The sequence below is a fragment of the Aythya fuligula genome, chromosome 5, assembly GCF_009819795.1.
Source record: "Aythya fuligula isolate bAytFul2 chromosome 5, bAytFul2.pri, whole genome shotgun sequence".
Classification (NCBI taxonomy): Eukaryota; Metazoa; Chordata; class Aves; order Anseriformes; family Anatidae; genus Aythya; species Aythya fuligula.
Genome location: NC_045563.1, coordinates 23,252,335 through 23,278,020, shown reverse-complemented (window position 1 = coordinate 23,278,020; position 25,686 = coordinate 23,252,335). Strand labels below are relative to the sequence as shown.

General features: G+C 43.3%; 1 protein-coding gene across 3 annotated transcripts in view; it reads right to left on the bottom strand.

Annotated features, from left to right (window-relative positions):
* Positions 1–18,160: 18,160 nt before the first annotated feature.
* The window catches only part of KMT5B (lysine methyltransferase 5B), a 28,478-nt gene continuing 20,952 nt past the window's right edge, over positions 18,161–25,686 (bottom strand). For all 3 annotated transcript variants that reach the window (XM_032188422.1, XM_032188421.1, XM_032188423.1), the window contains exons 7-10: positions 25,450–25,469; positions 25,131–25,267; positions 22,309–22,505; positions 18,161–20,941 (exon numbers count right to left, since the gene is read on the bottom strand). In XM_032188422.1, the coding sequence (XP_032044313.1) occupies positions 19,473–20,941; positions 22,309–22,505; positions 25,131–25,267; positions 25,450–25,469 (1,823 nt within the window). In that variant the 3' untranslated portion in view covers positions 18,161–19,472. The remainder of the gene's footprint in view (positions 20,942–22,308; positions 22,506–25,130; positions 25,268–25,449; positions 25,470–25,686) is intronic.

Genomic DNA, 25,686 nt, shown 5'->3' with positions numbered 1-25,686 from the left:
CAGCAGCCCCAGTGCACTGGGGAAGTGAGAGGCAGAGGTTCAGCGGTGACAGCCCCAGCTGGGTCAGGCCATTCTGGCACTCGTGCATGACCGTGATGTCTGCATGGCCTGGGTGACGCCACCAGCGCTGCCGTTCGGAAATGCTCTTCATGGCCACATGGCTCCCGGCCACAGCCAGGGGCTGCTCAGTTAAAGTTCAAACCCCGGCTGGAGTCACAGGAATGGCTCCTGCTCCCTCCCTGCCCTGAATTAGAATGACCTCGGAACAAACAGAGTGATCTCAAAAAAACAAAAATAGAAGTGCTATTCAAACACCACCTGCCTTCCTAGAAAATCCAATTGCCATCCTTTTCACCTACTGGGAAGCCCCACGAGGGCTTTCTATCAGCACACTAAGGCCTTGCTGTCCAGCAAGCTAGGCCTGACATGGGGGACTTGCTGCCTTCCTCTATATTGAATTCTACATTTTTCCCCATTCAAAACTCTCTGTGTAACCTCAGTAGGGTTACAACCTTAACAGGACTTTCTTGTTCTTAGTAGATTGTTCATTTACAGTCTTCCTGTGCCCCTTATCTTCCTCTCATGGTGAAAAACAACTCAGCCCCCAAGACCTCCTCAGGTTTGTGTGAGACTTTATTGCGCCATGGCTGGGATTTCACCACAGACATCTGCCTCTCAGCTCAGCTCAGACTCTGTGTATGGTCAACAGCATCAAGGGCAAGGCTCACATCTTCCTGAAAATTCTTCAGACAAGCACCGATTTCTTTTGTTTGGCTATTAAAGGAAGCCAGACCAGGCAGCTTGGGTACACATCCGCTTTGTAGATGCCTGAAATGAATACCACCCCAAGTGACTCTGAATTCTGCCTGAATCAACATTTACCTCTTGACTGTTTCCACACAAACGAAGCTGAGCCATGCACCCTCAGCATGCCAGGAGCATGTTCGTTTTTCCAGTAGGAGGGCCAGGCCTGCTCTTGCAGCAAGGTCTCTTTCCTAAAAATGATGCCATAAATGAATGAGATTAGATCCACCTAAATTCAGTATAGTCCTCTACATCTTGGGAGAGACAGCCTCTTATTTCCTTAAAGAACATCTGCATTGCAGAGAAGTTCCCACACAATGATCAGTACCCACATTTTCACAGTTCTGGCCCTTATAGGGGCTTTTTGGTCAGCCATGAGTCCTTTCCCTTCCTTGATTTGAAACTTGGCAACTTGTCTGCAACAGGGGTAACCTAAGGAGCCCCTGTAAAAGGCAGAAGACTGATGAACACATGGAGGAAGAAGGAAGACAAGGGAGCAACTGATAGAGGCAGATACAGGCAGCTCAAAAAAAACTACCAGCCCTTAATAGCAAAAGCAAGACAGAAGAGAAGGAACGTGTTACAGGTTTGCACGAGGAGGGCAGGAGACTGTCAGCCTGCTGGGAAGAGGGCAAGAGGCTTGTTCTGAGGTGGTGGCCAAGCTTAGGTAGCCCAGGTCATCTGGGGCAGGATGGAGGTCTCTGTGTCCCCTTATCTACTCAGGAAAGATCTGGAGAGGTGTCAGTGCGTTGGCATGAAGATTCGGCACATGTGCTGCAGAAGTAGAAGAGGTGATCCTTTCTGTTCTAGCCTGGCTGTTGCTGTTGGCTGCTAACCAGTAAAAACAAAGCTTTCCTGTTGTTATTACCACGTTTGAGGGATCAGTGTGAAGGACAACCCTGCCATCAGGCAGAGTAACACAGTTGAGAATCTAATAGCTCTCTCCTATCCTTTTCTTTTAGACTGTGTTAAAATGATAACACTTACCTTATCTGCAGACTAACAATAGCTCCACTGCAGCATAGGAAAGTTAAACAAGCCTTAAGTCAAGGGGATGTAGCCATCACCCCCAAGCACTGACTGATGCTACAGACCACGTACTCTTCTAGGGGAAAAAATGCAAAAGGAAGAGTTTTTGAGCTGGTACTGATCTAAAACTACAGTCACAGAGTCCACTGTGTTCCCTCCTATAAAGAACTCCCCCAGGTACTGAGTACAGGCTACCAAAACCAGAGACTTTCTTTAAATCAGAACGTAGCCATATCAACAGTAGATGTTATAATGTTCTAATGTGGGTTGTGAAAAACAAATATAGTTAAAAAAAAAAAAAAGGGCAAACCAAAACAACAACAATAATAAAACATGACATCAAGCCAGTCATTGACAGACAGACACCACAAGGTGACTGAACTAATGTGTCCCCAGGGACTGCACTGCTACAGTGCAGTGCAATAACTCAGCTGCATCACGCCAAGCAGAGCAGGATCCCTGTGCATCTGGAAAGTTTTTGTGCTATGAGTTACTGAAGTCCTGGTCAATACACTTCCCATGGAGCACACAGCACTCGTATGATTATCCTCCCATGTTACACCAATTTAATTAAAATATTACAGACTCCTGGGCAGGGCTTTGTTCGTTCCAAGCTGTATTTTTTTCATGTGCTTAGCTTTTCTTTCAGTAAGGTGTGTTCTCCCACACCCACCCTCTGGCCTTGAGAAGGCCAGTCCCTTAAGAAACCACTCCACGCTCTGTTTGTTTTAGTAATTCTTACCCAAGGTCTTTATCTCAGAATCCTGTTTGTGCAGCTTTGGACAAGATTCAGCACTCACTGGGGAGGGTGAGTGAGGGGGGAAGGATTTCTTAGTGCCTTTAGTATTTAATATGTTATCTTCCCCAGGACTGTTAAGTAGATGATTTACAAGCTTGTTGTCCCTGAGATGGTGTGAATCTCTACCCCTTACAGTAGGAATAAACACAGCTCAACACAGCAGCTATGGGGAACTGCAGATTTTGGAGCACGCACAAGGCAACCAGGAAACCTGAGACGAAAACACTGCAGTAACTATCCCACTGCAAATCCTCCCACCTGCTTCTGGCAGGTCTGTTCATGACGGCAACAAACCAAAAACCACCTCCAAATCCTCCTGCAGTTAGTTGCACCTGCAAATTCACAGCTTGTGGCACTACCAGGTAGCAAATTTGCTAATTAGAGCAATGGATCTGAGAACCAGCCAGCGTTAACAACATGCACGTGGCTGAATGAGAGCCACTGGCCAAGGCCAGGCTGCCGTAGCCCAAGCAGTATCTGGAGCTGTGTGAGCTTAGCAGCACAGTGCAGGAATGCCAGGAATGCTTCGGCCAGCAGGTACTCAGGAGATTCCTCTCTAGGAAACGTCTGTGCTGCTCATAGAAATAGGCCTCCTGCCCCTGGCCTCCCGGAGACAGCAACAGCGGCCTCCCTCTTCTCCCCTATAAGCTCCATACGAAGAAAAACCTCTCCAGTTCGGCTTAACCTCAGCTCCCCTTTCCAAGGCAAAAATCATCATGGGAAATAGAAATTCCACAAGTCAGCAACGTCCTGGTGCCTTTCCAAACATGCTCAGGGGCTGGGTAGGGCCTTGGAAGGCAAGCTTGTTTTTAGAGGATGGTCTCCTCCACAGCAGTGAGTCCAAATATCTGCAGTCCGTCAATTTAACAGCTTCCAACAGCTGGAAAAATGTTGCTGATCTGCCTGTTTGAGATAGGTGGAGCTACCATAGTTTTAGAGAAGACCAATTCTGCCTTTGCAATAACCATCCGTGCTCTGTCCTCATCTTCCACCACCTCCCCAACACTGAAATACCTTGGAGACATCAGAAAAGTGCTTAGTCAATTTGCCAGATCTTCTGATTTTTCTGTCTCTGCAAAGCAATGTCTGGTAAAAGAGGCTTGTCCCTACCACATAACCACCAGCCCTGCACACACCACCAGGAAGAGCAGGAACACCAGGGATTGCACTACCATGTCTGGGGCTGTTCTTGGGAAGAGAGACGCGAAATGCGGAGCCCTTCTCTCTGCCATGTCCTAAAGATGCATATTTTCATAGAAAACAATGTTTTAAGGGTGAAACACCTCTGTCTATCAAATTATTTCCTATCACTCCTGGACAGATAATGTGACTGGCAAGAAACGTCTTCTGCTCTTTTATAATTGGTCAAGAAACTTCACTTCTGCAAGGGAAGGTTGTGAATCACTGTAGCTGGCACTGAAAATGACATGAAGTGCAGATGTGTCAAGCTGGGGATAGACAGAAGCAGAGCTAGTTGCCAACTGAGCAGTGTAAACCTCTTGTGATAAGGATCACACCTGCAGGAACAAATGAACCAAACAAAAGACTGGCTATTCCAAAACACACCGCAGTCACTGCATGCAAGCAGAGGTCTCCTAAGCAAGCTGTATGTCTTATATATAGGCAGGATAAGCAGAATTTTCTGAAAGGAGAATTAAATCAAGCTCCAGCATTTCTTGCACAGTGGTAGGCACAGCTCATTGACTAGCTGAATAGAAAATATTCACTCAACGCATAAATAGGAGAGGAAGAAAGGAAGAAATTCACTTAACACAAGTTTTCTCTGGGTTCAAAGGAGAGAAACAGATTCCTCCAAGGTTCATCCTTACCATCAACTTCTAGTAATGCCAGAGGGGGCAGCTCAGCCCATCCTGGGTGTGCAGGGCACAGAAAGCCTGAGTAGGATGCCTCCATTTCGGTATGATGAAACCCATCCGAAGACAAGTTGCTTCTGCTCAGTGTTCAGGAGGAAAGGGGCTCTGGCAAAGGACTTAGACCAAGGACCAAGGATCCTTAAGAGACAAAGCTCCAGCCCTCAGTTGAGGAGCCTGTGCCTTGAAGTTGCAGTCCCAGCAGCAGCAAGAGGTGGGGTGCTGCTTCCAGCTGGAACATTGAGGACTGCAGCTTATGCAGCTTTAGCATCATATCTAAGTGATAAGGGCTGGCTGCCATTGAAGAAATCACACAAGGAAAGGGGAGCACCCAAGAGAAGCAATGGGCAGCTCTAGCACTTTGTATTCAGGAAATGTCCACTTCTGTAAACGGCTTTTAAGGACTCAAGAAGAAGAGGTAAGGGAGGGGGAAATAAGATTCAAAACAAAAGCAGGGTGAAAAGCAGGTTATCCTCCTGACGAGAGCTGTTTGGTTATGATTACACACTACCCTACATCCTTTGATCCTCCAGCACTGCCGTGCAGTAATTCAGTTGCTTCCCTATTTCTTCTCTCCCTGCCTCTTGTTCTCTACTTAACTCCTGCAGTTTTTCTTCCAGGGTCTCAGCTGAGATTGGTAAGGCGACCCTGCTCACCCAAAGCACACGCAGCTTATTACTGTCAGCACACACCTTGGTGCTTACTGATCCCTTTGTGCCTTCCCTTCCTATTTTGTATCCTCTTTGGACACCATTTAATTCCTGCCTTTCCTTCCCTGGCCCTCTTTCCTGTGCTATTTCCACAAATATCCCAAGGATCTTATATCAGTACAAAGGAACAAACTCACTCCTCTTGTGCAACTCACCCTAACAAAGGGAGAGCTCTAAGCATCTCTAAGTAATCCACTTACTACTTTAGAAGCAGCCAATGCTGTGGAGTAGTAAGGAACCCAAGTCCAGCACGTCTCTACAATAATTCAGTTTATTATTTAGCAGATAAGGCCAACGATTTTCTTTTGTGCTCACAGCTTGTGTAAAACCCGTGATAATTAATAGCCAAGTTCTGTTAGAGCCTGCGGTGATCGGTAACTCCTGGGCACCAGCTCTTCAGCCCTCGTGGAACAGGGCCTTACTCCACCAGAGGGTCTCTTTCAGTAGACCAGGATCTAGTGAGCCTTTGTACAGCAAGAGGCCAGAGATGGAAATGATTCGGATTAACAGAAGCTTTCCTATCGACTTCCAAGGCTTGAAGTAATCGCAAAAGCTCAGCAAAGAGGATATAAAAAATAAGGGGGTAGTCCTCCACGATTTAGTGAAAATGAGCGTTTTAATAAGGGAAAAGCAATCTGTGCCAAAACTCACAAACAAACAAACAAACAAAAAAAACCCACCTCATCTAGAGTGACAGGTTTTTAAGCCTTGTTTTAAGCACCCCCTCTTATGCAAAGTAAGTAAAAGGAGCATCTGCCAAAGCTGTTAAGCCAGGAGAACCGTCTGTTCTGAACGAGAACAGGCCCTCACTGAGGTCACTCAGGTCCAAGCAAACCTCCTGATCTTGCTTTTAAGAAGCACCTGGCCTAAGGCAGCCCCAAAGTTGCAGAACCTGGCTGGAGTTCATGCCAGCTGTCATGCAGACCAGGGCAGGCTGAGAGCTGCGACCACGTCCATACAGGACCCGTCCTGCAGGAAGGCATGAAGGCAGAGCTGCAGGACACCGATTTCACTCGGTCCCACCATTGCCTGAAACTTCAAAGCAGATGAGAAATGTCACCTGCTTGGACCCGCTGCCCTGCTTGCATGGACAGTGACCCAAAGCTGCAGGGGAGGGGTAAATGTGCCATGCCTTGGCTTGCATGGAGGGGAATTGCCTTTAAATCATTACTGCTCCACCAGCTGTAAAAACTCAGATTTCTATTTCTGCCCAACAGTTCTCCAAACAAAGGCATTATATTGACATGTTTAATTCAAATCCACATGCCGGGGAACTGCAAAATTGCTTGCTCCCTCTGAAGCAGTAGCTCTTGGAAAAGTTGGCAACCCCAGAGAAAGGGTGAACTCAGCAATTTGGGAGAGAAAACAGAAAACTTTTACTCATAGATTTCTGCTTTCCACTACATACTGCATGTGTTTACCTGCTTCACTGCATGAGAAAATGGCTGCACAGGTGCCTGGAAATCACAGTGCAAGGTCCCTCCTCCTCGGTACAGTTTAGTCCCTTCATCTTTCCAAGGCCTTCCCTCTCCTATTGCATTTCCATCTCCTGGGCCACTGCTTCCTATTTTTCCTCCCCTGCCAAGGTCACTCAGCTTCGTTCTTGCCCCAAAGCCCTCAAACCCAGCTGCTGGAGCAATGTTCCTGCTATACCTCTAGGCATAAATGTTGCTGTCCTTCTGCGCTGGGTGAAGGCACATACTGCAGGTACCGGCATGGAGAAGTGATGCTCATTCACCGACCAGGATCTGGCTGTTGGTATTTGCAGCTTTCCCCCTGCATGCCAGGTTTAGCACCTTAAAGCACCACCCCACAACCCTCTGGGCACACATTTTGCTCTCGGAGCAGGGGTGACGCAGGGCATCCTCTCAGCGCCCCGAAAGGAGGACGAGAGCCCAGGGTTTACAGAGCCCGAGGGGACAATTTGCTGGAGCGTGTAATGTTGGCCTGGAGCTGCTGCCGAGCTGCTGCTGGAGGTCAAGGACGAATCTGGTTTATGTGGCAGCAGTTACACCAGTTGGTAATATAAAAACAAATAATTAAATAAAAAACACTGCCCTTGGGCTGCTTTCTCTGTCCCCTAGTGCAATTGAAAGCTTCTTTCAACTCCAGCCCTGCAGAGCAGGCAGTCAGTAGGGAAGAGCCCTCCAGACAAACTTCCTCCTGTCCCTAGCAGCACTTCCAACATCCCTTAACCAGGTTCCTCTACAAAAGGAGAGGATCACAACCCACCTGAGGCCTCATTCTAAATGTCAGCTGAGCTTAGCTTCTTGCAACAGCTTATCCTGGTTGGTAGTTTCTCCTCTTTGTTTGAATAGGCCCCCAGACTCAAGTGAAAAAGCTGGTTGGAAGGCCATCTGAGAAGAACTCAAGGCACAAAAGCGAAGCAGCACAAAGCACTAAATGAAACATCCACGAGATAGAGAGGCGCTGAGATGGAGCCTGAGAAGCTTGCCAATGTCAACAAACAAAACCTGCTGCACACCCAGCCCTAGGAGGAAGCAGGAATTCCTTGCCCAGAGAAGAAACTCCTGGAGATAAGCTCCGTGAGAGTGTTGGCCCTAGGAAGATACCTGCCAACGGGGCTACGGTGAGATGGCAAAACAGGTTCCTCTGAGCTGAGCTGGCACGTGCAGTTATCTCAGAGCATTTACAGCTTGCAGCCCAGGCAGGCAGGGTGCTTATATCAAAGTTCAAGCCATCTGTGTTTCGGTGGACATGTCATTCCACAGTCCTTCTGTGATCTTTCAAGCCTGGGGAGGTCCAGAGTCTAAGGTCAGGCCCTCATAAATGGGAATTTACTCATGCTCAGCTGACTCTGATGTTGCCCTTTGAATGGACACATCAACAACACGGGCTGAGCTGTCTCACCCACTTCCACCTCCCCTCCTTTTCTGATGCCTTTTTGTCAATGCAAACTGGAAGATGACAACTCAGACCTGCTGTCGTGAACTTTGGCTGCAGTGTGAGCTGTTTGCCTTGACCACCCGGCAGTATCGCCCACCAGGCTCCAAAACCAACATGAACTACACGATCTGATGGGCTTAGATAACACCTGCTAACAGCAGGCAGGGCAACACCAGAGAAGTAAACCATCCAACGACTCTGCCTTGTGAATTACAACACAGTGCAGGGGTAATAAATACACTACGCTATCCAAAAAAAAGGCACACACAATTTCGCAACCACAATCCCAAAAAAAGTGTGGGCCTAGATGTGTTTAAGTCAGAGTGCTTTCTGTACTGGGGCTGCTCAGAACACGGCATTTCTGCATGCACTGGATCATGCCTACTTGTACAAGCCTAAAAGAAACTCTGTGCTCCTATGTTTTCCCCTCTTCCTGGCTATGCCTCCAGCAAAGTCATCTCCTTGCATTGCTGCTGGCACTGATGCCCTGTCCTGTCCTCCTCATCCTGTCCTTCAGAACTGTGCCCATTGGAAAATTTCCCTGAGTGGGAAATTTCCACTCTTGGAAAATTTCCCGGAGTGGTTCAGCTGACAGTAGCACTAAAAGTCACAGCGTGTGCCTGCAGATGTCTTTGTATCAAACATTCAGAGATATAACAGCAGAGATTTAATTGCCACAACCCTGCTCTTAAATGACTGCTGCTATCTCAGGCTATGTCCTTGCCAGAGACGACGTGGTGCAGATCTCACTCCCCCAACAACTGCAGAAGTCTGAGTTCATGCTGAAAAATCCACTACTCAAGTTTTTCCCTTCATTTCAGGGTCATCCCTCCTCCCCCCCCAAAAAAAAAGAAGAAACCCAACTCTTAAATCTTTCTCCAGGCACACCGAGATAAGGAGTAACTCTGTCCCAAGTGCCAGTCACCGGGAAGACGCCGGCTGTTGGAGCAGATACCTTGCTCTGTCCTCCTCGCCTCGTCCTTGAGAACTTTGCCCATTATTCCTTGGAAAATTTCCCAGAGCAGTTCAGCTTACAGCAGCACTGAGAACCTCAGCATGTGTCAGGAGATGTTTTTGTATCAGATGTACCGGGATATAATGCGGCAGATGCTTAATTATCACAAGGTTTTTGCTCCCTTGTAGCCTCTGTCGCTTATTACTCAGGGAAAGAATGAAAGAATGAACAAAAGGGCCAGCAAGAAGCCACAAACCCTTCCTTAAGCAGTAACCAGGCTACCATTTTTTGGAACTTTTCCTGATGCAACAAAAGACAGCGTAAAGACAGGAACTTTGGCGGTGGCAGTTCTGAACTCCACAACCCCTCACTTTGCCTTGGTTTTCTATGCGTGCATTACTGGAAATGCAATCGACTGCTGGGCAAACAGTCAGGCTTCAAAAAGGTATTTAAGAAGTAGCAAGCCTCCGGGAGCTGCTATTCACTGAAGCAGCCCCAAATTCCCGAGTGAAGTGACGTCCTGTTCTGTCTGATCACTGCCACCGCAGCGGCTGCAGGAGCTGCCCCCGAGCAGCCCCGCTCCCAGGGGAGAGACGGGCAGGGAAGTGGCACTGGGATGGGGATGGCTTCAGCTGGGGGAGCAGTGGCACAATAACGGGCACTGGGTTGGGGGCTGGAAGCCCCCTTAGGGCACACGGTTGTTGGAAAGGCAGTTTGGAGCAGGAAGGAGGCGAAGGCAGCCGGTGCACATGCTGCCAGCACAGCAGCCTCAAATGGCTGTCACAGACCAAGGCACGAGAGTGGCATGAGCCAGGAGGCTCATGTCAGGAGGCCAGGAGGTGATGGCAGAGCAGCTGAAGATGAGTAGGGTGACGAAAGGAGGCATCCACAACATCCCAGCAAAGGCCTTTCAGCTAGAGCTGCAACAAGCTGATTCATCCCCCAGCCTTCGCTTGCGTGGCCTGCTCCCCCTCCTGGGGAAAATGGGCAGAAAAAAGCCCAACACAAGTGCTCACAAGCACTCCTCAGAGTGAATGTCGGGGTGAAAATGCCTCTTTTCTGGGAAGAGGACAGAGATCAGCAGTTCCAGGCATGAGTGGCTTGGTATTTGTAGCCACAAAGATAAATGTGAGCGTCTGTGAGTGAGGAGAAGGAAGAATCTTGAAACGTACTCTTGTGGTGAGAAATACTCACCACTTACCTACCCTTGACTCCTTTGGGATTCCAAGGACCAGTTAAAATCTTGGCAGTGAAGCTGGCTTGGGAGATCTTGCAGTAAGATCAGAACCAGCTGGCCCAGCATGGGACAGTAAATGGTACTGGCAGCTGCCAGTAAATGTCCACATCACGCAGCACTGGTCTGACTGGGAGAGAGGGAGAGGTGAAGGGCTCTGCTGAGCTTCATAGTGCAGGGGCACAAACCCTACCGGGTGGTACTGGTGCCAAACCAGTGCTCCTTTAGCCTCTTCCTTCTCAATCCCAGTCAAAGAACTTTGCTGTAGGAAATGTATGACAAACAGACACTATTAAAATCGAGAGGACAACTCCCTTAGTTTTACAGAGGGAAAAAGGGGGACGGGCTTGACTGTGCGAAGGAAGAAGTGGCAGGGCTGTGAAAAACAAACAAAAAAAAAACAACTAAGGCTTTTCATATTCCTGGAATTTTACCAAAGTCATCCACCTTGCTTAGGTGCACAGCCTGTGCCAGCTTTTTTATCGTGGGGATGCAAGGAGGGAAAAAAAAGAAAAACCAAAAAAAAGTCTTGCTTGATTCTTACTAGTCTATGAGAGTCATCAAGTGATATCACACTGGGCAACCACGCAATCAGAAAATGTCACAAGGCCTACAGCTGTTCCCCTGTGGCTTTACAGCTGCTTTCTGAAGCCAAAACTCCTCCTTCTTACCCCGTTTTGCAGCCATGCCTGTCAGCTGCTGAGAAGCCCTCCCATAACAGTTGGGTCTGCAAAAGGCAGCCCAGCTTTGGGGAAAATCCACTTTGCCTAAACACATTCCTACCGAATGCAGCTGTGTCTGTGTGCCAACATAAAAGGGGTGTAAGACTTGCTTTTTACAGATATTCTAGATCTGAATAGAGGGAAGAAAAAAAAAAAATTCCAAGAGAGAAAAAGGAAAAGAAAGTTACTATCACCCATCCTATGGCTTCTACAAGCCATAAAAGAGGCCTTTAATTATTTTAGTTTTCATTCTAGCAATAGGAGTGTTCTAACAACAGGAGTTATGCCTACGTAATTCAAGACTGATAATACATACAGAAAACTTTGCAGGGTAAGAGGTCCTTGTCCTGAGGAGCCATAGCTCTGTTAGGCTGGTGACAGGCAGTATTATCCCTGTCATACAGACAGAGCACAGATCAGGAGCCAAACTTCAAATTCTTTATCGATGTGTAAGGCAAGCCCAATGAAGGAGAGGAACAGGAGAAGTAATAAATATAAGGTGGAGGAGTTCAAGACTATAAAACAATGATGCCTATTGCAGCCTTTCTGACTGAGGCCAGCAAGCGTTGTGATTGCCAGGCAACGTCAGGCGACGCTTGAGCCTGCACAGAAGGTGGTGCATGGGTATCGAGCCTTTTCCTCTACACTATAAGCAGTATTTAGGAGACCAGAGTCTGGCACTGCTATGCCATGCACCCTTAGGGAGGCCAGTTCCCATTTCTGTGCCTCAGGGCCTCCAGCAGAACGACTGGCACCTGATCTCCTTCAGCGACCACTGTGATATGTGGAAGGTTCCTGCTGTGTTGTTCTTGGTATTTCTTGATCCACAGAAATTCAGGAGCAAAAGTAACAGCTGAGACTTAACTCTGTGGCCTTGGTGAGAGTAACAAGCCTGGAGAGCCAGAACAAAGAGCAAGGGTCACGTAGGCCAGCTGGAAGGAAGGCCAGGCAGTGCTGGCTGCATCTTCACAGTTTAAGTTCTCCCAGAGCCTTCATTCAGATTTCATTTAAATGAATCTCCTAATCGCTTTAGGTAATCAATCCCTTGCAGTGTGGGAGAGAACATGAAGCAAACCAAGGATGAGAGATCAGCCTTCCAGAAAGAGATGCTGTCAGGGCAGCCAGGCTCTTCCCACTGCCGACAGCGCTGTGAGAAGGTGCAGCCCCCGAGCAAATGGCGATTTAAGAGCAATATAGCAGCAGGAAGGGGCAGCAGCCAGCTTGTTCTCACTTGATTTTGGGAGGTGTAAGACCAGCCAGCAGCCCTTCCCCCCCAAGAATGCATGCAGCATTCCTGAAGCAAGTGTTAATGCTGGATCTGGACCAAGCAAGGATTCCTATAGACTTAGTGGACGAGAGGAGAGCGTTACGTTGCTTGCTTCTTTCCACCAGCCCGCTCACCCTGCACGTCCCCTCATCTGAGGATCTGTGGCACAGGGGCTGCTGGCTGGAGGGGAGGCACAGCAACGCACAGCTTGGCAGGAATTATTCTGACTAATGGAAACAGCAGAAACTCGAGAGAGAGGGGCATGAACAAGGCTAGGCCGGGCTAAAGGAGGAGCCACCTCCTGGTGGAATGGGGACGTTTCAAGTTAGCGCAACTGCATTCAGCATCCCGTTAGCTCCAGTTCCCCCTTGCCAAGCACTGTTCAGTAACCTGGATTAATCCCTCCCTGCAGACAGCTGCTGGCTTTCTGCCCCGGCTGTCATTCAGGTGCACCCTTGGGATAGCACAGGAAAAGCAGTAAGCAGACAAACAGCTCGTAGCAAACCCTTACCAACCGGGAAAGGGAGCTGGGCTGAGAGATCCTTCTCTCGGAAGGCGAGTGCCACCTTGTGCTGGGAGTGGTAATGCCAAAGAGATTAAAATTTGTAAATCCAGAGCGGGGCAAGAAGCGGAGCAAAGTTGCGTTCGGAGCTCTGGCTTTTGGTACCTCCTGGTACCAGCCAAAACCCCTCCCAGCCCAACACAGCCCTGCTGCAGGTGGTTTGATCTTTTCGAAGGGACGGCTGGACCGCAGCGAGCAGCTCCCTCCAGACGTGCCCTGACCCCAAACGTCAGCACGGGCCTACCCACACGAGTCAGGCCTCAGATGTAACTGTGCATGGACCACGGATGACTCTGTCCTCAGCACAGACATCCTGGGATAAACACAGCAGAGTGTCAGAAAGCCAAGGTGTGCTCAGTGTTATTGACTTCCATGCTGGAGCCTGGTTCCCAACACGTAAGCCGCTAGGTAACACCACTGCGAAAGCCAAAAGCTTTTTAGGCAGCAATTTCCAAATGTAAAACACTGCTAAAGTGGCTGTCCTGAACCAGCATATGCCTGGACACTCCTGGCTGAGAGCTTCACCATGGTCATGGACATGTTTATTTTGTTTAAAAACAGGAGGCTGTTACTGTGTGAAAACACAAGCTCCCTATGGATACAGAGACAGTATTGTTTTGAGTTTTATTTGCTTTATTTTATTATTATTATTTTTTAAACAAGCTTCAGAAGGAAAAAGGCACTTTCTCATAAATATTTCTGTGACAAAGAAGGAATTCCTTTGCAAACACCTTGGAAATGAGCAGGGCACGAGTATCCTGTTCGTGAAAACTGTGCACAAACAGAATCCAGCAGTTAAGGATTAAAACACCACGTGGACAATACTGTGTTCCCCCAGAGCAAAAGCAGAAAGATGATAATGTTTGGAATGCGGTCATATTCAGAAGAAAGCTGGATGTGCCACTGAAACACAATTAAAGCATATTGCTGTCACCTCAAAGGGTCTTATGAAGTTTAATCCCAAAGCCACGTGTCCAAGCAAGTCCTCCTGTCTCCTGCAAGACCAGGGACGCATATAAAGTTATCCTCTACGCACATACCCAGAAAGCTGAATCAAACTAAGAGCTGGATGGATCATTTTCCTCATTACTAATTAACCCCTGTGACTGTGTGGGCAGGGGGAGTGCGTCCCAGCTTTTTGACAGACAGTATCGTAACATCCCGAGGGAGGAGCACCACTGGATTTTGCCTTCCATTTCCCTCTCCCAGGTCCCTGCCTCCTTTGGTATGTGCAGCATACAAGCCCTGGCATAGCAGGATGGATCATTTATGCTGTCACACAGTTCAGCAGCTGAGGTGACAAAGAGATGCCCATGCTGGCAGCCAGTGCCAGTCACTGTTGATTGCTCCAGCAGTGCCTGTATGTGACCAAGAGATGTGACCCCACTGCATCTGCACAGGGATGGAGGCAGGTCTGAGTATGACTGCGGCAGTAGTCCTGGAGGTGATGCTGAACTTTCCACATCAGCAGAAGGGCAAAGAACAGCACTCACTGGGAGCATCCTTCGGGGTTCTGGCTGACTGCTAGCTCTGCAGTCCTAGACCCGACTGCTAGATATTCAGAGATTGAGAAAAAAATAATAAAGACCAAAAAATTCTTCTTTCCCTCTATAGATGAACCATTTCTAGCACAGCAACTGCATCTTGCGCGCCCGTCAGCTGCACAGGACCGAAGCATGACATTGGAAAAGCCCTTAAAGAAAAGAGAGGGGGAAAAAAAAAAAAAAAAGAGTAAACCAGCACAAACTGGTGCTGTTCACACCTGATGCTCTTTGTGTCTGCTGAAAATAACTGGAATAACCAAAACACACAAACACGGTTAGTTTCAACAGAAATTACATTTGCCATCCTGTGCTGGAAACTAAAAGTAGACATACTGAGAGCTTCGGGCTTTATTTATTTATTTATTTTTAAATATTAATCCAGAGAAGATTTTCATTCAATTACATGGCGTGTTTCGCAAGCTGGAACTGTTCCCTGTTGGTCATCGCCAACAGATGCATCATCTCTGACACTAAATGCCTGCTCCACAATTCCCAGCTTCACCCTGCAGAAGGGGTCTCACCCTAGACTTGTTCATATGCATGCAGCTCATAGTAAGACCAGTGCGGATTTGGGAGGGAGTTGAAACTGTTTTTCCCACTTAATTTTACAACATTCAATATAAAAGTTAACAGAAAGTTGAGAGAAGACGGGGAAAAAAATGTACTGCCTCAAAAATATGCCTTCCTCCTCCTCAACAGAAGAATACAAAAGTATTTTTTCATTTCAAAATATTTTTAAATGAAAGCATGCAGAAAAGGCATCTACAGATACTTTAACATTTAAAAATATGTATCTTGTGATATTTGGCTATCAACAGATTACTTTGAAAAAATAAAACCAAACGATCATTATGGTCCCTTCCAACCCAAGCCATTCTAGAATTCTACGATTTTCATTCTCTACTTTAGTTCTACCAGTTTCCAAGCAATTCTGTTGTAAAAGGTTGCAGCTGACATAGTAATTGGAGCAGAAAAACCCTGTAAATCTAATTATAGAACTGACTTCTGATGCGTATCATAAAGCACCAGTGGAAAAATCCATGTTTTGTTGGACCCATTGGTAGCTCCACACCAGCCCACCACCAAAACCACGAGTCTGCCTGTTGAGTCAAACCAATTCCAGAGCAACCTAGGCTAGCTGGTCCCATCCACACCTGTTTCAGAGCCGACATCCCTGTGCCTACAGCAAACAGGCCTCCAACATCACCTCTCAAGCTGCTCTTGGCTATTCTGCTCACATTTTATGTATGGATGAAGTGAAATTAGTTAAATCATGTGCAGCTGCCTAGTTCAGAGAAGCTGCAGATTTCCTTTCCCTGTGGAGAGAAGGAATAGTGTTGAAATAACCACCTGTGCCTTGCAATTGTCAACATGTTTCATGGGATCGGCGTAAACACGGTATTATGACTAGAACAGAAGTCACATGGAGGCAAAAAGGAGTAGCTGTAACAGGCAATAAAGAGCAGATATGTACTAAGTGTTACAGCCATGAAACGACGCTAAAGAGAACTTAACGTGGTAACTTGTGAAACCAGGAGTTCAGAAAAGGGCAGTGGATTATGTGAGGCTATAGGTTTCTTTGTGACCCAACCCAAAGAAGAGAAGAGGATTTAGTAAAACACATACCGGAGGAGATAAGGCAAACTTAAGTGACTTTGCTTTTTGTTTTCAGTAAGTCTTACTCCACACAGATCCCCAGCCTTCAAACCAGAGCAACGTGGGGAGCAGAGGAATTATGTTCCTGAGTTTATTTTAAAGAGCGCGCACTGGCAGCTCTAAGCAAAACTGACCAAACAAACCAAAAAGGTGAGCCAAAAGCAGACCCGGATCCATGCTTTGGGGAGCTCCTGGGATGCATTTATCACATACTGGCAGGTAAGGTAACTGGAACAACACTGAGTGACAGTAACCTGCAAGAAACAAATACCCGAGCGCTCAAAGCAGACACAGGAACGCCCCATTGCCAGCAAATATGCCAGGGGAAAAAAAAACTTTGCAACACCCCCAGTAACAGGACGTTCATAAAAGTCTTGCAGAAAATCTGGAACAATTTTATGAGAAATAATTTTTGAAGTCCAAACCCTGCTGGTAGGCTGCTTCAGCTACAGATGAGGTAGACGTGAAGATGCTTGATTAGCTCAGACACATTTCAGACAATGTGACAAGAGCATTTCACAATTGCAAGCTTCTGCTGCTTGCAGAAACCAGAAGGCTGCTTCTTTGCATAAGCAACTTTCCACAAATTCCCTGATGTCCAGGGCAACTTTCCTGAACATCTGAAATGGTGAGGGCTTGATTCCTATTTGGCTATTTCTAGCCAAATCACTCTGGAAATGACTATGAAATTATAATACTTATAAAACTATAAATTATGAATTTTATATGCCAAAGAGACATGGGAAATAGAATCACCTGCTTTTGCCTTACTGTTGCTCCCTATTGACTCTCCACGCCAAAGACACAAGCCAGCCAAGTTACAGAGCTATCCTTCCTACCACCCACATCCAAAAGCTCTTGCTAACCCTGCCCTCACCTATAAGGGCCCTCAGCACGCACCACTTGTGCAAGGATGCTTGTAAAGCAGCAGCCAACCCGCTGTCTCTGGGGTGCTTGGAGCATTTCTTTAGCCTTGCAGCCTGTTACACCTGACAGCCAAAACCAGCCCACGTTGAAATATGAGTTAGTAGGAACAGCTATCCCAGGGAAGTTTTCTACTTGTAATGGAAGTAGAATGGAAGAAAGAATAACTGCGGAGCCAAGAAGGGGAACTGGAGGGCTGCTGTCCCTGTGCACACTACACTGAGCATCATGTTGGACACGTCCCGTCCTTTGCTCATACAGCCACGTGGATTTTCACCCAGTGAAAACAGGAGTGAGGGTTTGGAGAAAGAGCCGTATTTGTCATTAACCGTTTGCTGGTGAATTTCCTACCACAAGGGAATTCTTTAATAATTCTTCAATTCTCTTCTCATTGAAAGTGAGTCACTGAAAAACTAGGTTACACACGATGCACTCCAACTACAAAGCCCACAAGATGATCCCCCACAGCTGACTCAGGACTCAGAAACGTCAGCATACTTACCCAAGCCTTTTGCATTCAGCCTTCAGTCAACCACGTCTGATGAAAAAATCCCTCATATATATATATATTTATATACACACACACACTGTACATGAGACACAGCTGGCCTTTAACAAAGACTGGACATTGTGAAAATGAAGTTACAAGTGTTGTGTTTAATTCTACACTTAATTCTCTGCTCAGAATACAGACGCGAGGGTCAGAGCTGGCCAGACCCCTCTGCTCAGCTCATACGCAAATCTACTCACACGTTACTCAGTGCTTTCAAACCTGGGTAGGACAGCTGTCACATAACTCAATTTCTTGCTCCTCTGGGCAGAGAGGGTTGGACTTGACATGAAAATACTATGCAATTAAGAGGGGATTAAACTAATACAACAGTACGTGGTTTTTGATGTGACTTCTGTTTCTACACCCTTCGATACAAGAACTCTAAACCTTAACCCATGGTTGAGTAAGAACACAAATACCAAACTGCTACACAGTTATGACAACTATGAAATACGGTAACTTTAAAGAGTTTCCTTGAAACAGGTCTGCAAATTAGCTGATTTATACATAAGAACAAGTTCATTGTGCCCACAAGTGGTAAGTTTTCCTAACGTTCTTTTATTAAAAAAAAAAAAAAAAAAAAAAAAAAAAAAAAAAAAAAAAAGGAGCCAAACATTGCCCTGGTGCTCTTCATTGTTATAAAGTAGACTCTGAAGTATCAAGTGAACTACATAAAAGCAAAGAACTCCAACTGATGCAGAGTTTAAAACTAGGTTTACAAGTTCCTATTTTATTGGCATGGATGTATTTCTAAACTTAAAAACCCTTCTGGCAAGTTATCTCAATTTCTTATGACAAAATTTCTCACAACACACAAATATTTACAACATATACATATTTTTTCAGTCTTTTACAACTGGTTCTTAAAAGACAAACATTTTATAGGTTACCACAGAACAAAAGCTGTGACTTAGTTGTTTTTAATTTCATAAAACTATCATAAGTTAAAGTGAATAGATTTTCTTTAAATTCCTTGTAGCATTTTACAAGTGCAACAGAAAAAATATGAAGAACCAATTCAGGATAGCTGCAGTTCATTGGATAAATGTTGCCCGTTGTAATCACATTATTTCACAGCAAATTCTTGAAAAAATAAGCACCAATCATTCTTGCAAAGAACAATTTTATCTAAAAGTATTGAAAAGTGTTAAATACAAGGTGTTTAATTTACATAACAAGCAATAAATACACCATATCCAAACTTTTATTCTGCATACTGCTACCCTTGTACATATAATGTACTAAAAAGTCAGCAAATTGTCAACACCTTTTAATTTTTTTTTCTTTTTTTTAAAGAAATCAATTTGACTTCCAACCAACGGTTTGCTACTATAACAAAGGCCACAAACAGTACGTCTGGGACAGCATACAGTGTTAAAACTGACAAACTCCAAGGGGAAAAAAACATCTAGCAAATAAATTGAAAAGCTGTAGTTCATTGCTGGTGATATTAACATATACTAGAAAACCTTAAATATGCTGCTACTATGATTTTTTTTTTTAATTGTTTAGTCAAATATTGTAAGAGCAAACTAATGCTCTTACAGATCAAAAATAATTGTGTAGCCACACTGTATTCTCATTGTCCTGCATGGAAAAGATTTGATGCAATTTCATAACTTTGCTTGAGCCTTTATTTTACAACAGAGCATTACCTCTTACTCTAACTTAGAATTGCACATAAGAAGGCTATTAAAAAGTACAATAAAAATCTGCACAAATCAGACTTAAGAAGAGTCAGTATGCTGTACACTTTCTACAATATTATGTTGATAGGTGAATAAACAATAAAGAAGTGCTGCCACTAAGTCTTTCAGAGAGTTCTTCAGTTGAGGAATAATCAAATGGAATTTTTATTGTTGTTTTTTTTTTTTTTTAATTTTTAAATTTTTATTTTTTAAAAATGACATCCAGGTCAGTTTAAGACCTATAAGCTTATGCATTGAGCCTTAAAGACTGATCTTCTCTCCTCCTGGAAGAAATATCAATATCTATTGAATCCTTGCCAACAATGAGCCTTAATCTCTTTGCTGGAGGAAGAGGAATAAAGTCATCGAATTCATCATCATAATCATCTTCCTCTTCATCATCTTCTTCTGATGAAGATTCATCTGCTGTTTCCTCCTCATACTGAGCATAATCATCTACCTCCATTCTCGACTCCAAAAGGGAGAGAGTTTCACTACAACACACACCATTTTCATGAAGGTCCTCAGGGTACGTTCCTCGGTTTTCTTCCTCTCGTTTTAGCTGTATTTTTAATTTTGTTGAACTATTGCCTGATCCTGAGTTAAACCCATTATTTAGCTTTGCTACATATAAATTATTATCTTTTTCATGGTCTTTACTTAATTTGATGCTTATTTTTGAAGAATTCATTCCATCATTTTCTTGGTCATTTGCCTTGCTACTGCTATCGTGGCGTCTACGAAGAGTCAGTTTAGGGATCCCAGAGCTATTTTCAAGGATTAGTTGTGCATCATACCTCGTGATTCGTCTTTTCTTTTTACTTTTTGCAGTTCTAAAGCTGTCCTTCGCTTTAAAATTGTCAGATGTTACAACAGAGCAGCCACCAGATCCAGGGACGCAGTCTTTATAGCCAACAGGTGTCTCTACCACATTATTCCTCTCTCCGTGTTCTGAATGAGAACTGATCAAATCTGGTACTTCATCGGTCACGGGTGTATTGTGCGTACTATCAGTTTCATCTGTTTTTGCAGGTGGTTTCGCCACTTTTCCTTGTCGAGACTTCTTTTTTGACATGCCTGCATCGTTTTTCTGGCACCTAACCTCCCCTTTATGTGATGCTCCATGAGCCAGATCATTTTCATTTGTCACATGAGACTGCTGCTCTAAAACGTCCGATCGCGTTCCAGTCAAGTTATTCTTATAGCTATCCAATGTATTTGGTTCAAGCTTTATGTCAGAGGTCTCCTTCAAACTCATCCTTGTTCTCATTGACCTCCTTGTTATGTATGTGCAGGGTGGTATATCACCATGCTCATGAGCACCTTTCACAGAATTCAGTTTATACTCCCTTGCTGCATGCCTTGTTAAGCATCCACTAGAGACTGCAACTTTGACTGGTCCCTCTAATTCTTTATCTTTTTTAATGGGCAAGTTTTTATATAAAACTACTTTAGGCTCTTTGAGAACTAAATTTCCCATTTCGAGCTTTCTAGAAGCGTTCTTCTGCTCTGGCCTTTTGCACTGATTTCTCAGCTTAATCTTCGAAAGTAAAGGCTTTGCAGGCTTTTTCAGTCTCTTTGGTACCCTGGAATTATTTAGATGAGTTAGTTTAGATGAGGTAGAATTTGATGATGCTGGAATTCTTGATATAGACTGTCTGGTTAATGTTCTATTTTTGCCGTTCTTTTTTACACCAATTGAAGATTTTCTGTTAGCTGCAAAAGAAAGAGGTGTTAATGACACTGATTTAACCCAAGGTTCCCACTCCCCAAACACTGTAGTTATTTTATTTATTTTTAATCAAAACTTTAACTAACTACGGCTCTAGCAATCACTTTAATCAGAATATGTCAAATGGCCTATAGAGTATGCAGTAAGGAGACAAACTGACTAATGTGCAACTCAGAGATGAAAAGATTGTCAAAAAAGTCAAAAGTACTTCTACATTCCAGGTACACTTCCCTTACTACCTCTAATATATGCAGTTTGGTGGGTTTTTGTTTGTTTTGTTTTATTTTTATTCAGTTTCTTCTTCTACTGAATTTTCCACAAATTGATCATGCATGATCCTCAGCATTTACTGAGCATTATTCCAGCAAAAGCAGAGGATCAGCAAGCTCTTGTTTTAATCCCAGGATTTTTTCTTTTGGGGAGACAAACCCAAAACTTAACTACTGTAATGATTTCATTTTCAAGTCTCCAGTTGTCTGTTACTTACAGCGATAAGCAACTGAGCATAGCCTGCTCAAGCAAAGCTACAACTCCAAAGCTTTATAGCTAGAGATCATATAACTGGGAAAAGGTTGTGTTTTTTTGTTTGTTTGTTTTGTTTTTCAGCTTCAGAGCAGCAAACAGGAGACATATGGAACCAAAATATTTGAAGTGACTCAAAAACTGTTAGTTAAGTCAAAGTTGAAATTACTTATATCTTGCCTATATTCTGTGAGGAAAAAATGAGACTTCTCTTCATCAAGTAGTGAGTGTCAAGAGCATCAGAAACAAAAAACCCCTCCCATTTCTTCTGAGATTACTAACTGTACACTGTCACTTCAGAAGAGGTATTTAAACTATCAGTCCTGGATGTGTAAAGGGAATAGGTGCTCAGTTTAAAGCATCTCTACAGGAAGTGACTATTTTGCTTGGTAATCTCAACTAGGAGTATTTATATAAAAACTGTTTTCCTACAGAATGTAGATACCTCAAGCTCTATGAGCTTTCTTTCCTAAGCAATAGTACTGCATGTGATTATTTCCCATATTTCTGAAGTATGTAACTTCCCAACAGAGCTCTTTAGCTGACAAATTTAGAAATATGTCACTAGCTATTAGCTACTGGTGTACATAAAAAACGAAAATGAGAACATACAAACAAAATAAGAATGTACTACCTTTCATCACAGAAAGGCTTAAGGAAATCTGTTAAATTGCTATATAAATTACCTTTGAATTCCTGAATCAATTAGTTCTAAAAAACAGTATTTGAGATGCATCTCAACATTAAGACAGCAATTCCATCACAGTGAAAGTTTTTCATTTTTTTATGAATCCTTTAGTCCTGCACTCCAAGTTTTTCCCATACTTACTTGCATTAGCTTTTTCCTGAGTGGTATCTGCATCAGTGTTAGAGCTGACAGACTGGCTGTCTGAATTTTTGCTGCTGTCACCCAACTTTTTGAGTCTATTCAATCGTTTATCTGTTTCTCTCAGTCCATATTTACTATTAATCACAGGAGTAGGTGCAGGCAATCCCACTCTTGATTTAAAAGCACCAGTTCCGCGTCTGTAAAGAAGAGGATGACAATATATTAATAGCTGTTAGTATAAACTTACATCTTTGTTTCATATGTTAGTCTGAATCTTGTTGTGTTTGGATAAACAATATCAAGAACCATTGAATTTATTAACATTTTATTAAAACAGCCTACAAATATCCACATAGATATCTCTTTTCAGCAAGAAGTTCCGAAATACCTTCCATATATTTATTGGAAGAAGAACAAACCTAATTTGCAATTTTGCTTTTTGTCTATTTTAGTACGTTTTCATAATGAAGTTATACAGGTGAAAATGAAATACAGTAGTCCAAAACACTACTTGAAATCAACTGAGGTAACAGTTTAAATTAATTATTTTTCTTACTCACAACAGCCTAATTAAAAAAAAGCTAGCTGCAGTTACAATGCTTGTTACTGCATCAGCAAGAGTTATAAAGTGCATAAAATCGAATAAGATTATCTCATATTTCTGTTTACTTTTGGAACTGACATACTTTTAGTCTTTATTTACCACAAAAACATCTGAGTTAACTTGAAACTTTTTTTAAAAAAATTAATCACAGAAAAGGGTGGAGATTAAGAATTCCATCACTTGCATTTCAAACACTACCACCATGTTCACTTTGGTACTTGTCATCCAGTAAGCTTGCACTTTGGAGAATTATCGAAGACAACTTCAGTTTGGATTCCAGTGTGCTGCACTGGAAGAAAATCCACAAAGCGTAACCAAAAGTACGCCGGAAAGAGATTGGAGAGGATCTCAAGTGTCACAGGGTTAAATATTATTATGCATATACAATAATTGTTCTCAAATTAACTGGTATTTCTTTGATATGGAACATTCTTTCAGTATTATTTTCAATTCCACAAATTACAGGCAGCTAAAATAAGATACTAGGCTGAACCCAGCACAAGCAGCAGTCGCTTCAGATCAATGCCATAAATAACCACAACTGCCTTCTGACACATCTTCGGTGCCCAGTTATCCCAGTTAGACATCATGAACAGCATGCTCGCTCACCTAACAGTGTGAATGCACATTTTCTTGGTGATGGTTTTTGGAGGCTTAAAAATATTTGTACAGTGCTCATCTTCCCTCAGCTCCCAAGTATATCCCCTAGGCTCTTACAAGTCTAGCATTTTAACATTACAAAATTAACAATCTTTGCAGAATAGTCAAAATGTCATCACTTAAAAATTATTTTTCCTGGTGTTCAGTGAGATGACTGACTTCACTACACATCTCCTTTTTCATAACATAGTCATCCATTAGGTTGGCTTATCTGTGCTATTAAAGACTCATTTTCCCTTGCTCAGCTTCCTTAAACTCAAAACTTCCCATATTTGACTTCTGTAACATAATTTTGTGACTGAAAAGTAGATTCTTGAAATGAGAATTACCAAAGTCTTAGCTTTAAACTACAACATTTTCATGGACTTAAAATCCAAAGATGACTAGTTTGAAAAAATATTCTGACACAAGATCTTGGTCTGTCCTGCAAGGAAGTATGTCCATATTACATCAAAAGCAACAAAGAAACTTGAGCAAAAAGAAAAAGAAACATCTCTCTCCAAGAAGCAAGGAAAAATATTAAATGGTACCCATTTATTCAACACTTAACAGCTCCCAGGACTGATGTACATTTTTACTAATAACTCTTTAGATAAATCCTAAGACTGTAGCCTTCACTTGGAATGATCTACCAACATCATATGACCTTGGAGGCCCACAGCAGCAGGTCTTCCCTTGAATTGCAAGAATTGTTAGTGACCATAGTAGCTAGTAAAAATTAAGGTTGGTAATGAAACTATTTACATATGTATGCATTAAACTATTTCTCAATATTATTAATATTTTGTCCTTCATAGGTTTCTTCTCTCTACAATTAGCTCAAACTAACAGAATTGTTATGGGTTCTGCATAGTTCCTCTTGGAACCAGGCAAGGCTGGCACAAATCATGTTGAACCACCATGCTCAAGGTAAGAAGTTGTTTAGCCATGGCAGGAAACAACTATGAAATTCTTTCAACTGATTTTGTGAAGAAGCTAGGTTGTGATAACCTGGGTAAAAAACAAATAGAAACAAGTTTGCTGTTATGGTGCAATGGACAGATACAGTCAAGTACTGTCCAAACTTGTAGACCTTCAATAAACAATTAAGTTCTAGTAATATAAGGTGAAAACTACTTTGCCTATTTCCATCAGAACAGGACTTCAGATTAACAGAGAAATTTGCCTTCTCTAGTGGAAAAAAAAAAAAAAAAAAAAGCTGCTATTAGGAGCCAGATGCTAATGAGCTCATAGCAGCTAAACTGCTTTTCCTTGCAATTCTACCTTATTCAGAAAAATATTTTGAAGAATCTAGACTACTTTTTGTCATTCTGGCTATTTCTAAGACAGAAAACTAAAAGAAAAACAGAATGCAGGAGTTATCAGGAAACAAGATAATTCAGTAACAATTAAAAAAAATCATTATGATGAATAATTAGAAGGCAATAATAATATATCAAAGATTGGAGTACTCATAACCAGGTGCCTTCAGTTTCACAAAATATATCATGAATATGCCCAATTGGGAAACTTATTTATATCAACTTTCAATTGGAAACTTACTTATATCAACACATACCTTTCACAGGTGTAACATTCGCAGTATTCATTATTTTCTCCAAAAAATCCATCTCCGTAGTAACAAGAGATTTCTTCTCCAGGCTCAATATCTCTTAGAGCTTTCACACATGCTGTATCTCTTCCAGTTGACACAAACTTGGGAAGAAGATGACAGGAAGGGGAGGAAAAAAAAAGTAAAAGAAAGGCTAGTCATTAAGGTTGAACAGTATCTAAGTGAGAAAACAAGAAGTAAAACAGCTGGGGAGGAAAAGGTGAAGGGACAAAAAAAAATATAGGAGTGGGGTGTTTTATTTATTTATTTTTAATGTCTTGCTTACCTTACAGTTAGGTCTGCAATCTGAAAAAGGTCCAAAAGATAAAGTCAATTAACTGTTGATAAGACCTGAAACATGAATAGTTGTAGATATCTAAAGTAAGGATTCACTCTGACTTCAGTAACTCTAGAATCTCAACTAAATACTGGGAGTCATATTAGTATTGCATGAAGGTATGTACCAGGAGATATTCACTTTGATATCATTTGGTTCCTGAGCTCTTCTTATGCTACCTGCAAG